The sequence below is a fragment of the Panthera onca genome, chromosome B2 (assembly GCF_046562875.1).
Source record: "Panthera onca isolate mPanOnc1 chromosome B2, mPanOnc1 haplotype 2, whole genome shotgun sequence".
NCBI lineage: Eukaryota > Metazoa > Chordata > Mammalia > Carnivora > Felidae > Panthera > Panthera onca.
The window spans coordinates 51,034,488-51,046,827 of NC_138343.1; the positions used below are offsets into that span (position 1 = coordinate 51,034,488).

General features: G+C 46.4%; 1 protein-coding gene across 2 annotated transcripts in view; it reads left to right on the forward strand.

Annotated features, from left to right (window-relative positions):
• The first annotated feature begins 2,640 nt into the window (after positions 1-2,640).
• Positions 2,641-12,340, forward strand: part of LRRC1 (leucine rich repeat containing 1) — a 133,924-nt gene continuing 124,224 nt past the window's right edge. Inside the window, exon 1 of one of the 2 annotated variants that reach the window (XM_060615767.2) lies at positions 2,641-3,024. In XM_060615767.2, the coding sequence (XP_060471750.1) occupies positions 2,866-3,024 (159 nt within the window). In that variant the 5' untranslated portion in view covers positions 2,641-2,865. The remainder of the gene's footprint in view (positions 3,025-12,340) is intronic. The other variant, XM_060615768.2, reaches the window with a different exon arrangement.

Below are 12,340 nucleotides of genomic sequence, written 5' to 3' on the forward strand. Positions count from 1 at the left end.
AATCTTGAGAAAGCAGAACAAGGCTGGAAGCATCATAATTCCAGATTTCAAGTTATATTACACAGTGGTGGTAATTAAAACAGTATGGTAATGGCACAAAAATAGACACAAAGATCAGTGGAACAGAATAGAAAACCCAGAAATAAATCCACACTTCGACAAAGGAGGAAAGAATATGTAACGTGAAAAAGACAGTCTCTTCAACCAATGGTATTGGAAAAACTGGTCAGCCACATGCAAAAGGATGAAACTGGACTTCTTTTCACCATACACAAAAAGAGCCTCAAAATGGATTAGAGACCTAAAAGTGAGACCTGAAACCATAAAAATCCTTGAAGAGAACACAAATAGTAATTTCTCAGACATCAGCTGTATAACATTTTTCTAGATATGTCTCCTGAGACAAGGGAAGTAAAAGTAAAAATAAGCTAGTGGGACTTCATCAAAATAAAAAGCTTCTACACAGTGAAGGAAACAATTAACAAAACTAAAAGGCAACCAATGGAATGGGAGAAGATATTTGCAAATGACATATCCAATAAAGGGTTAGTATCCAAAATATACAAAGAACTGATACAACTCAACACCCCAAAACAAATAATCCCATTAACAATGGGCAGAAGACATGAACAGACATTTCTCCAAAGAAGACATACAAATGGCCAACAGACACATGAAAAGATGGTCATCATCACTTGCCACCAGGGAAATGCAAATCATAATGCAAGTCTAAGTGTCATGGAGAGGCACACAGGGAATACTAGTTGAGGTCTGAATTTTTTAAAACACCAGCCATATCTCTAAAACATACTTGGTGTTTATTAAAATAACGGAGCGTGGTAATCTCTGAAGTCAACAGAAGATTAAGATGAAGGAGCTGAGCCTTCTTCATTTTTGTTGCTTTTGTAAGCAGTTAGAAAACTTGCAAAGACAGTGACTTGCTTACCAATCCAGACTTAGTCTCTCAGGCAGTAACCAGTTTTCTACTAAAGGTGGCACAAAGTGGGTTTCTGGGACACGAAAAGGAAGGAAGAGTGGCTAAGGTTCAAAGTCCAGGTGGCCTTCCTTACCTGCTGGGAATGTATAAATCACACCAGGACAAACAAAAGAGAGGGTGGAGTGGGTAGGGCAATGCAGTTTAGGGACTGACGGGATTTAGACAGTTAAGGTGGTGATAATGTTAGGATAGAAACCAAAGTGGTACTCAGATCCATCCTCACTGATTGGGAAGAAAGAAGCCCTCGGCCAGGAATAGAAATGATGAAGTATTCTTCTCCCTGCTAACCCCGTGGGAAACTGTCCTGTGCACAGTTGAAACTGGGAGTCTGTGTAGTATGCACTAGTTTCAAACCAAAATTTTCCTTCGCCACTGAGCATGCTCAGCTTTCAGTTTCTGCAGAAAAGTGGATTTCATGACTCCTGATTTTAGCTTTGGCAACTTGGAGCCAGAGAACATGGTGGTGTCTGGTAGAGGCCACAGGTGGAATCTTGAAAGGGAAGGTGTGAGGACAAGGGGGCAGCTGGGGGGTGGGGAGGGGTAGGGGAATCAGAGTAGGACCCAAAAGACAATCCATCAATGTGATTGGCTTTGATCTGGTCGGCAAGCCTTTGTAAAGGAGCCAGTGCGTTATCTGGAGATAGGGAGAAGTTCAGGGTTCTGGTCCTAGTCCGTGGGAATGAATCAGGGGCGAGCAAATGGTCATTATTATCCAGTAGTGAGCCTCTTGAGTCCTCCCCTGCTATCCCTTCTTGGGCTGCAACCTCCCTTTGCAAGATACTGGGTGTTGGTGCAGAAACATAGGAGCTGGATGGAGGATGTTCACCTAACAGCCCCGTCAATTTGTCCCACCTCCCCCGTTCGTCCTTCCTCACTAGCCCAGAATAGTCGCCAGGGGCCATCATCTGCCTGGCTAGAACAGGCACAGAAACTCACCTTAGCTACTTCGTTTTTGAGTTTGGACTCCTGATGGGGTGCATCCATATCTAGGAGAATCTTACAAACTCTCTGACCCATATGTTTTTGGTGGTAAGGGGAGAGGGACTTCCTATTACTCTGTATAAAAACAATGCTGAAGATGTGAGCCCAGGCTACAACAGCCTGCAGGCGGTGCCCGCGGACCAGAGGGCACGGCCAGGCCCGGTGCAGGGCGGAGGGCGGTCCGCTCACTCCTGCTGGCAGCCAGGGCACCTCAAAATCACACCGAATCTCGTAGCTCGAGGCGCCCAAGGCGCGCAAGGTACGCTTCGGGGGGCGGTCCTGCCAGACCCCGGAAGAGAAAGTTGTTTTGGGGAAGGGGAGCGAGGAGACGAGAGCGAGTTAAGTAACTAAAAATCAAAGTTGTTCTGCTCCTCTCAGGCCACCTCTCCTCTGCTTCATCTTTACCCCAAGCTCCATTGGAGTCAGGCTTCCTCAGAGGGCCGAACGCTCCCGGAATCCCAGCCAGAGTTGGGGGACCGAGAGCGCCCGGTCCGCAGGTTTCGACCCTCTCCGACTCCAGGTCTCCGGGAAAACCCGGAGCGGAGCATCCCCCGGGCCGGGATACGCCCTCGCGCGCGCCCACTGGCGCGCATGCTCAGTCGCGCGGTGGCCGCGAGTAGGAAGCTCCGCGCGGCAGTAGCGGCCGCGGCGGCGCGACTGGAAGGTGGGAGGGGACGCACCGGCTGGCGGGCGGGGGCGCTGGGACTCGGCTGGGGCTCCCGCCCGAGGTTCCTGGAAGCGTTTGGGACCGCGAACCCCGGCGCGAGGAGCAAGCGAGCACGGGAGCCAACGAGTGCGGACTGGGCAGCGGGCGGAGCGGAGCCGCCGGGCGGAGCGGGCTCAGAGCCCGGGTCTCCGCGGCTCGGGACCCGGCGGCGGGGGCGGCGATGTTCCACTGCATCCCCCTGTGGCGGTGCAACCGTCATGTGGAGACGATCGACAAGCGCCACTGCTCGCTGGTCTATGTCCCCGAGGAGATCTACCGCTACGCCCGCAGCCTGGAGGAGCTGCTGCTGGACGCCAACCAGCTCCGCGAGCTGCCCGAGGTGAGTGTCCGGCCTCACCTGCGCGCCGCCTTTGGGGGAACTCGGCCGAGCCTGGCCAGCCCTCTCCTTCCTCTCTCCCGTGGTCACCTCCCTTCCACACTCTATCCCTCTTCTACCTCCAGATCCCGTCGCCACGTCCCGCAGAACCACCACTACCTGTATTCACCTGCCTCTTCCTCCCTTACCCTCCTTCCCTCGCATTAAAAGTTCCTTGTCATTTTATACAAAGCGAGCGACTTGATATTTTCCAAGTAGTCACTAGAGCTTGTGAGACTAAGGAAACGTTCTGGGCTGGTAAGGAGTTTAGATGCACGTCTAAGTACAAACAACTGGCATTTGTACCCGGGCAGGTGAGGAGCCAGGTGGCTGGGGCTGTTCCCAGGTGGAAGGACAGAGCGTGGCATCTGCTCTCAGGGCAGTTTTCCTTGCACTGCATTCCCCGACCACTAGCCAGGGCGCGCTTCCCGGGTGGGCAGCGCGCAAGTGAGCCGCACTAACTAGGCATGTTCGGAGGAATGTGCCCCCGGGGCCTTATCGCTGGTGGGCAGTGCTTGCAAGTATTGTAGTTTGGCGAGCTGGCCGGCCTTGGCTCCGGGGCCGGTTGGGAATTGGAGGTGAGGGGAGGTGAGCTGGAGGATATCGGGCAGGAGGAGAGGTATGCTTTGGGACCTGTGGGCAGGTGCCCAGGTGCCCGCCGCTGGGGCCCTGCCTGCGTGGACCTGTTGCGTGGAAGGAGCCGCTGTGAACGTCAGTAGAGGCTGCGCCCGGCGGGCCAGCATTGCCAGCCGCCTCTCCCGGAGCGCGTACCTTCAGCCTGCTGACTTCTATCCTTGCAGTGATGCGTTACCTCTTCAGAGTTGTTTACATACATTAATCAGTCTGGTGCGGCTAAACTTGTCAGGAGACACATGCTGATTGAGCTTTAACGGAGGGTCTGGGACTGCGAACTTTTAACCTTCGAGCTTGCTGCCGAGGAAATTAGCTTGAGTAACCCTCAAGGAAGAAGGTATCACAAATCCCGGGGTGTGCAGGAAGTCGGTGTGCAGTAATCCAAAGGTGTGCAGGAAGTAGGGAGACTAGACTGCTGGGAATTGGGAGGAGGACGTGAGGCCTGAGCGTTGGGACTCAAATATCTTTCTTGTCCTTTAGTTAACACAGGACTGTCACAGAGACGCTCGCTAGTCAAATGTTCTGGCTTGTTAAAATGACCTGATGGCGTTCCTCAGCGCTTACCAAGTGTTTTAAAAAGCAGAACGGTGTGTTTTTCTTAATATTTAAAGTGTTCTTTCTCTTTGATTAACTTTCCTTGGTTCATGTGGAATCGGATGGTTTGCTCTGTGTAATCATGTGGATTATCCTCACTAGGATCTTTGCAAAGCCCCCCAGGCTTTATTTAGCTTAGAAGCAAAAAAGCCGTACAGTTCCCTCAGGCATTTATTATTTTGCAGGCATTTTCAGACGCATGGCTTTGTCTGGCCTTGAGCTTGCTCAAATTTGACTTGAAAGGCATAAGCTCACTTACTGCCTTAAGTTGTAAGTAAGTTTTAGGCATTGCTATTGCCAGAAATACAGAATACGTTATTTAATACTTTTCAAGTGTGTCAGCATGAAGTTATTAAAGATTGAGTGAAAAACTATTTAACTAGAAATGTTTCAGTGTTCTTTGTGGTATTTTGTTTGTTTGTTTGTTTTTATAGAACTGGAAGATTTCCTTTGACTGGATTGGCTTTTTACTCCCTTCTGCAAAGTTTGTGGGTTTTCCTGTAATGTTGGGGAATTCAGCTTTGTAAGGGGAAATTATGGGTTTTGGAAGTGTTAGGTATTCATACTAATCCTAACTGGAAACTTCTCAGAGGCTCAAGCTAGTCTGATAGCACTCTGTAGATACAGTATAAATAAACAAGCTTTTCAGAGGCTAAAGGTGGTCTTGCTTATGGGTAATTATTGCTCTTACAGCTCCCAAATTAGTTTTAGAGTTTCTAGGTTGTTTAACAATGATTTCTTCATGACTTACTGTGTCTGGGTGCCTGGATGGGTATAAGCCAGACGTGCACAACCACCTTGAAAGCACAGATATTTCATTCAAAGTAGAAGTCCTTTCCTTGGGCTGTTGTTTCCCCTCTGAGATCTGCATAACTCATTAGCACTGCTCCCTGCTGTCCCTACCCCCACCCCTCCTCTAACCTCTGTCTCCTTACCTGCCCCATCACCAGGGGCCCTCTTTTGCTGACAGACCTCCTGGGCCCTTGTGGTGGCGGTCTTGCTGGCTGGCTGTTCTCTTCTCTGTAATTTCTTTGGAAGCACAGACAAGGGGGAAGGCCGCACCCCATACCCCAAAAGCAAAGATACAGACATTGTTCACGGTTCAGGATGATGAAAAGCCGTCTCCTTTCTACTGAAAGGTTTGTAAGCTCAGATTTGCTTCAGCTCCCTCATTTTGTGAATTGAAACTCAGAATTGAAGTGACTCCATCAAGGCTGTTCAGCTGGTTAGATGCAGAGTCACTGGTTGCCCCCTGCCCCGCCCCTGTTCAGCAGCTTTGGACACCTAGCAGGAATCTGGCTTATTCAGCTTTTCACACCCATTAAAATCTCAGTTATTTAGCCCCTCCTATTTTACTCCTGTCATTAAGCCTGGTCTCTGTCAAACATTTACTGACCCTTCATCATTTGCAGTTGCTAGGAATATAGAGATTAGAGAAGGTATGATTCCTATGAGCTATTCACAACTTTATGGGGAAGTAGATGACTTGAATACAGATGTGGTGAGTATGAGGTAGAGGGGGCATGACAGCTAGCTTGGTGGTTACTTACCTAATCTAAACTTTTGCTGAGCCTGCATCCCCATCCTCGGCAGTGGGTCCACCTTGTAGTAGCCTCTCAGTGCTGCTGTTCTGCAGGGAAGGCTTGGAACGTTCATCTGTAGCCTGACCCCAGCTGGATGATAGGCTCACCATCCCATTCCCATCCACCTTCTCCTTCTCACTTCCTCCCGGCTCCATCCCTTTGGGATGCCTAGTAACGGAGACAGTCTGACTCTAACTTCCTGAGATGCTGGCATGCTTTTGCTCATCCTTGTGAGCATAGAGCCTGGAACCCAGTAGGTCCTGCTCAGTAAACAGCTTTTGTCTGTTGAAGGAATTTAGCCTCGCCTGATACAGATCTTTCTCCTCTGCCTCTTTCTCTTAAGCATATCATGGCTCTGGCATCTATCCACCTCTAATATAGTCAGAGAATATTCAAGTTGGGAGTGACCTTTTTCAAGACTCTAGCTGGTTAGATGCACAGTCTCTGGTTGCTTTAAGTTGGAAGCCGCTTGAGAAGTTAAAGGTCACTGATATGGTGAAGCTGTTTTGTCTTCCCCAAGAGCCTATGCTCCCCTCTGTGCTTCCTTAGTGTTTCTGACACTGTCAATTTCCCCCTCAAGGTGCATGGATTCTTGGATACCTTCATGCCATCTCTCTGGCTTCAGTACAGAGCCTAGTCTAATAGGCAGCACATATTTTGAGTAAAGGCTGTTGAACCCATATAGCTTATAAAACCAAGTTTCATTTTGTCACCTACTCTTATTTAGAGTTTAGTTGATCTTTTGATGATTGCCAGATGACATTATCTCAAATATCTCCCCTTTCCCATCATTCTTTCTCATATCCTGCTTTATTTTTTCCCAGCCCTTAGAGCCCTATTACTACCAAACTCTAGAGTTGCTTACTTGCATCTACGTGCTTATTTAGCCCCTCCTATTTTACTCATGTTCTTTGTCTCCCCAACTAGTACATCACCTCCACGAGGGCAGGGATGCTTTTGTTCATGGCTGAACCTGGGGCAGTGGCTGGCACATAGTAGGCACTCACATGTTTGTTGCATGAATGAGTCTTCACATGTGCTGTCATGGGTAAGCTGCCCCCGTTTCTCAGCCATCGTGATTCCCCTTCCTGCAGTCTCACGTCTACTATATACCAATCTATTGAAACTCGTCATGGGATAAAGTCATTCTGAATTCAGTGGTTTTTTCTTACCAGTTTTTGTTCTCTATCTCTTCTGTGCTGGGAATCTTTGACAGTCATATCTTTTTGAAATAATTTTTTGGCATTGTAAACATAATTTCTGACTGTGACTTCAAATCTCCAACTGTAATCTGTTAAGAGGATATCCATTCCTACTTGGAATAAGTCCCTTTTGTCTTAAACTTGCCATGTCCCACTTCAGTGGGACAGCCGTTCTTCACAAGTTCATGGACCAAGGCTCTTTGGGCTTGTCTTCAAGGAGCAGAGACCACGGATGCTGCAGTCAGATAGCTCACATGCTGCTCCATCGCTTAGATACTTTCTTCAAGCCTTGGTTTCCTCACTTGTTGTCTTAGTACCTGGTTTGTATGGTTACTCTGTAAGTGCACGCAAAGCACTTAACAGTCAGATACATGAGGTCTAAGAGTTTTGCAGTTACTGTGGTGAGATGCCCCTTTTTTATTTCCCTCCAAATAAAACAATGTTTCTTAACCCAGAGTTGGTACACATTTTCCTGGGAGTTTGTAAGTCATTTTTTATAACCAGAATTAAATTTTTAATGCTCTTTTCAATAATAATTAAAAACTCATAGGTTCCATACATCTAGGTGAACTTACAGATGAGTAGTGCCATAAGGTTTTAGTAGTGCCATAATCTGTGTTTGATTGAGCACTCCCTTAATTGTCTCTAGCTGAGGGGGAAAGAACAGATGTGGGCTTATTGCAGAAATCACGTGTTTGGGTCAGATGATAGCTGGAAGTTACGTGAGCAAAGGTTTCATAGCCGTTTGTTAGAGAAGAGTGGTGGGTAGCCGAAGGGGTCACAGAGCTCACGGTGGTGCAGGCAGGCAGAGTTGCCAGGAGCCTGCTCCGAGGTAGTGCTGTACCAGTATGTGCAGCCATGCGATGCCTGTCCAATTGTGTCATTGTCATTTGTCACGTCAGATTAGCGTTCTCTTTTATTGGTTTTTGTCAGATTTTTTAATTGGTTCACCTTATAGTTTTGTAAGAGCTAAGGCGCAGGGAGGGCATACCTAGTTTTATGTTTAGACATACTTAAGTAACATTGGAATAAAAATAATTTAAGTGAAAGCTGAGGAAGAAGGGAGTCCAAGAGAGGACTTTCCCTTTAAAGTGATGACCCACGCATTTGTCAGGGTAAGGAAACCGTTCTCATTTCTCAGGTATCCTGTTGCACAGTTTAGCACTTAATTGTGAGTCTCTTATGTGTTCATCCAACCCCCCTTCTCCTACTTCTCTCTGCCCCCAATTCCCCCACCCCCTTATAGGTGAGGAAACTGAGACCTGGAGAAGTTGTAATTTGCCTTGGGTTAGTGGAGGGCCAAATCTCTCTGATTAAGAAATACTGAGTATTTAGTACCTATTAATAAGAAGTATAATAGTCACCACTTATTGAGATTTTACTAAGCTCCAAACATCGAATTAGGTACTCTACATAAATTATTTCTCTCAAACTGAATAACACGCTTTAGCTGTTAGAATTTCAGTTTTGCAAATGCAGACATTGAGACTTATTTAAGAAACTTACTTAAGAATCTTGTTTAGGAAACATGGTCAAGGTCAGTTCTGGAGTAGGCATTTGGCTCCAGTTCCACGTGTGCGTTTACCACCTGTGGGCCTGCCTGGGCCAGAGGAGGCCCGGCAGTATGTGCATGCTTAGGAGGGAGCCTCTGCAGAAAGCTCATGGCAGCTCTGAGGAGTCTCACATTCTCTGAGGAGCTGAGGGAAGACTTTGGAGGTGGTGACATTCACACTTGACTGGAAGGAAGGACAAAGTATGTCAGCTGTTGCCAAAACCAGTCCTTTCCAGGTGGCTAGAATGAGGGGCACCTGAGCAGTAGAGCGTGCCTGGAGAGGGTTCTGGGGCCAGATCGTGAAAGGCTCTTGACAGTGTTGCTGAGGAGGTACGTTCTGACCTGGAGGCAGAGGAGGCCCATGGATGGTGTGTAAGTAGAGGTGCAGTACAGTTAGATCTTTGCTTTAGAAAGGTAATTCCAGAGCACAGGGTTTAGAGTCAGGGAGACAAGCCAGGAACCCACTATGGTGGTCTAGGCCAGAGGAAATGATAGAGCATCTTGGGGATGAACAGGGGAGATGGCTTTGTCAAAGATGTTCACCCTGGGCATTCCTGCCCTTGGGTCCAGTGCTCTTTCTGCTGTGCTACCTTTTCTGCTGCGCTGATCTTCTGAGGCACTTCAGTAATACTTGTGTAACACCAAGTAAAAAGCATTTACCTCCTTTTGGGGGGACATCTTTTCCTTGACTGTGGCATGTGCCTGCATTCAGCTTGTGAATTGCTCACTAAGACACGGCAAGCATTATATGTAGGTATTGACTCAGGGGAAGGAGGAATAGCCAGATGTGCTATGGGTGGCAAGAGTTTGTTCGTTTTGCGTTTCAGATGAATATGGTCATCAAGTTTATAAACATGAACCTGCAGGAACACTGGTAGCCCTGACGTTCTGTGTTTCCGAGTAATACGAACGCGTACTGTCTGTGTACTGTACCATGGACTTTAGTTTCATCATCTTCTGCTCATGCTTTGAAAGGCTAACACTTGCAGAATTTTTATTTTTCTAGAGGAACTTGGAAGTTATGTGTCTTTAAAAAAATAGCTCACGTCTTTGAGGGAAAGTAAAACTATTCATTTAATAAAACTTTTCTGGGATGGACAAAGATGAGTGATGCTGGTAAAATAGCAAAATAAGCTTGTTTTCACAGTTCCTCCTGCCTCTTCCAAGGGGCTTCCAGTGAAAAGGGGCGCATCGAACCTTCCTTCCAGCTTTCCAGTGCATTATCCTCTCTGCCAGAATTTGCAGCTTCTGTACTATAGTAAGTAGGGACTTGGGATTTCCTTAAAAAGGAATACCTTTTTAGTCTATACCACAGACTTGACATTCTGGGGATGAGTGTAGTTGATATTTACACAAGGGGGTCAGGAATAGCAAGGTAAACATTTCTTAGCAATGATGACAGAAATCTCAGCCATGACCTTGCTGTGCCATGGAACAACCAGAAGCAGTGGGTTCTTTTAGGTAAGGATTGAGCGAGTGCTGAAGGCTTTTCTCTTTGTTCACGGAAGTCTAGGGGATTTAGCCTATTTTGGAACCCTACCCAGAACATAGGGCTACAAATGTTTGTCCTCTCCTTCATGTGATAGTTATGAGGGATGATGAGATCATGGGCCAGAGCTTAGTAAATGCATAGAAGAAACTCCTGGATGTCCATTTACTTTCTCTTGGGTATTATTTAGTGGACAGGAATGGTAATTTACTATTGCATGTGGTATTTTAGAAGATCTAATGGTATGTATGTGTGTCTACTGTAAAAATACTTTGAACTCCTAGAAGTAAGATGAAATATTTTTAAAAATGAAAAAACATTTTTTTTTGGCTTGTCATTATTTTGAAGAGTTTCCTTATCTAGGCTGTAATTCTAGAGTCCAGAGAATTTGACTCAGTTGGAAGAAATTTGGTATTTCAGTTTCCAAGAACCGCAAGGAATGGATTTTGTCATGTGGTGGGTGGAAGGAGGTGTTACACCTAATTACGGCATGTTCCAGACTGATTCCTGGGTAGTGTGGCCAGATGGAGAGGTCTGTGTCTACCCTGGCCACTCTCATCACCTTTCTGTCCACAGTCCACACCTACTTCTTGGGAAAAGATCATCAGGAGGGCCTGTCAGCTGACTTGTGGTAGAAACTAGGAGCTCAAGTCAGATGAGCTCATGCAAAGGCCAGAAAGTGGGCTTCTGAACCTCTGAGGATGTGATGTGGGCTCCTGCTGCTTAACTTGGTTCGGAAGATGCTGAGACCTCTGAGCTCAGGCTAGGAGTGCAACTCGCTTGACTTTGGACCATGACATGGCCTTGTTTTTATCTCATTAAAGGGTGATATGGATTGGATACTTAAAAGAATTCAAAGAATGAAGATGACATTTTCCTTGCATCCTTGAAGTGATACCAGCCATTAACAATTTTAGAATGTATTCTTATGGATTTTTTTTCTCTTTATACATCACCATGTATTTATTATTGTTAAAACAAAGCAAGAACTCTCACTATATAAATTGCTTTGCTATTTGCTTTTTTTACATAACACTGCCTTGGACATCTTCCATATCAGTACGTATAGATGTCTTCTAGCATTGCTTCTGGGGCTGTAGTATTCCACTGTACTGGATGTTTCACGATTGATTGATTGAACCTTTCTCCTATTGCTGACATTTAAATGGTTTCTGATTTTGCAGTGATGAACCATGCTGGATTAAATGTTCTTGTACATATTACTTTGTACTCCTGTGCAAATGTTTAAGATAAATTTTAAGAAGCATAATTGTTGGATGAAAGGGTATACATTACAAATTTTATAGATCTTGCTAGATTGTCAAAGATTTTTTTTAATAATAGTGAGATGGGAAGGCCTTGTTAGAGATTATAGAAATCTACCCACTTTATGTAGCTAAGGAAATGAAAATCTAGAGAGGTAAAGTGTTATGGTCAAAGCAAAATGAAAATGTGGACTGTACATCTCCAACTCTAGATTCTAAGTCCTGTGGATTTTCTAGGGGCCTAGAGACTGGTTCTATCATCTCTGCTCCTTTTTTTTTTAGTTTATTTATTTTGAGAGAGAGAGCGCAAATGAAGGAGGGGCATGGAGGGAGATGGAGAGAGAGTCCTGAGCAGGCTTTGGTTGCAGAGCCCAACTCAGGGCTTGGTCTCATGAACTGTGAGATGGTGACCTGAGCCTACATCAAGGTCTGACACTCAAACAACTGAGCCACCCAGGCACCCCATCTCTGCTCCTTTTATTTTCCACTGTGACTCCTTCCTATAGGCCTGGAAAAGCCCTCAGATGGGCTTCAGTCAGTTAATCACATATTTGTTCCAGATCTTTGGAAAGCTGACATCTAAGTCTTGGCTTCAGGTAGTTTACACTCTTGAGTTCGGGAGAGAAGTTTGAGTCATGGAATTCCTAATGTGGCTCAGTGTCACACGGGTCAGTAAACCAGGACTTGCTGTAGACCCTTGCAGGAGGCTCACTGGGGCATCAGGAAAGCAGGACTCTGGTTTTCACTGAAGGTAGGTTCAGAGAGGCTGGGAAGGGTGGGCGGGCATTGTAGACAGGGAGCTTTGTGAGGCGACACAATCTTGCGCCATGGAGCTCACTCTGGGTTGACTTGGTTCTGTTTCTGGAACAGGGGCCAAGGTGATATGAAGCATGGTGGGGGACAGGAAGCTTGGCATTAACTTGGTGTGCTGACTTGTGTGGATCAGCCTCTCCCAGAGGCTC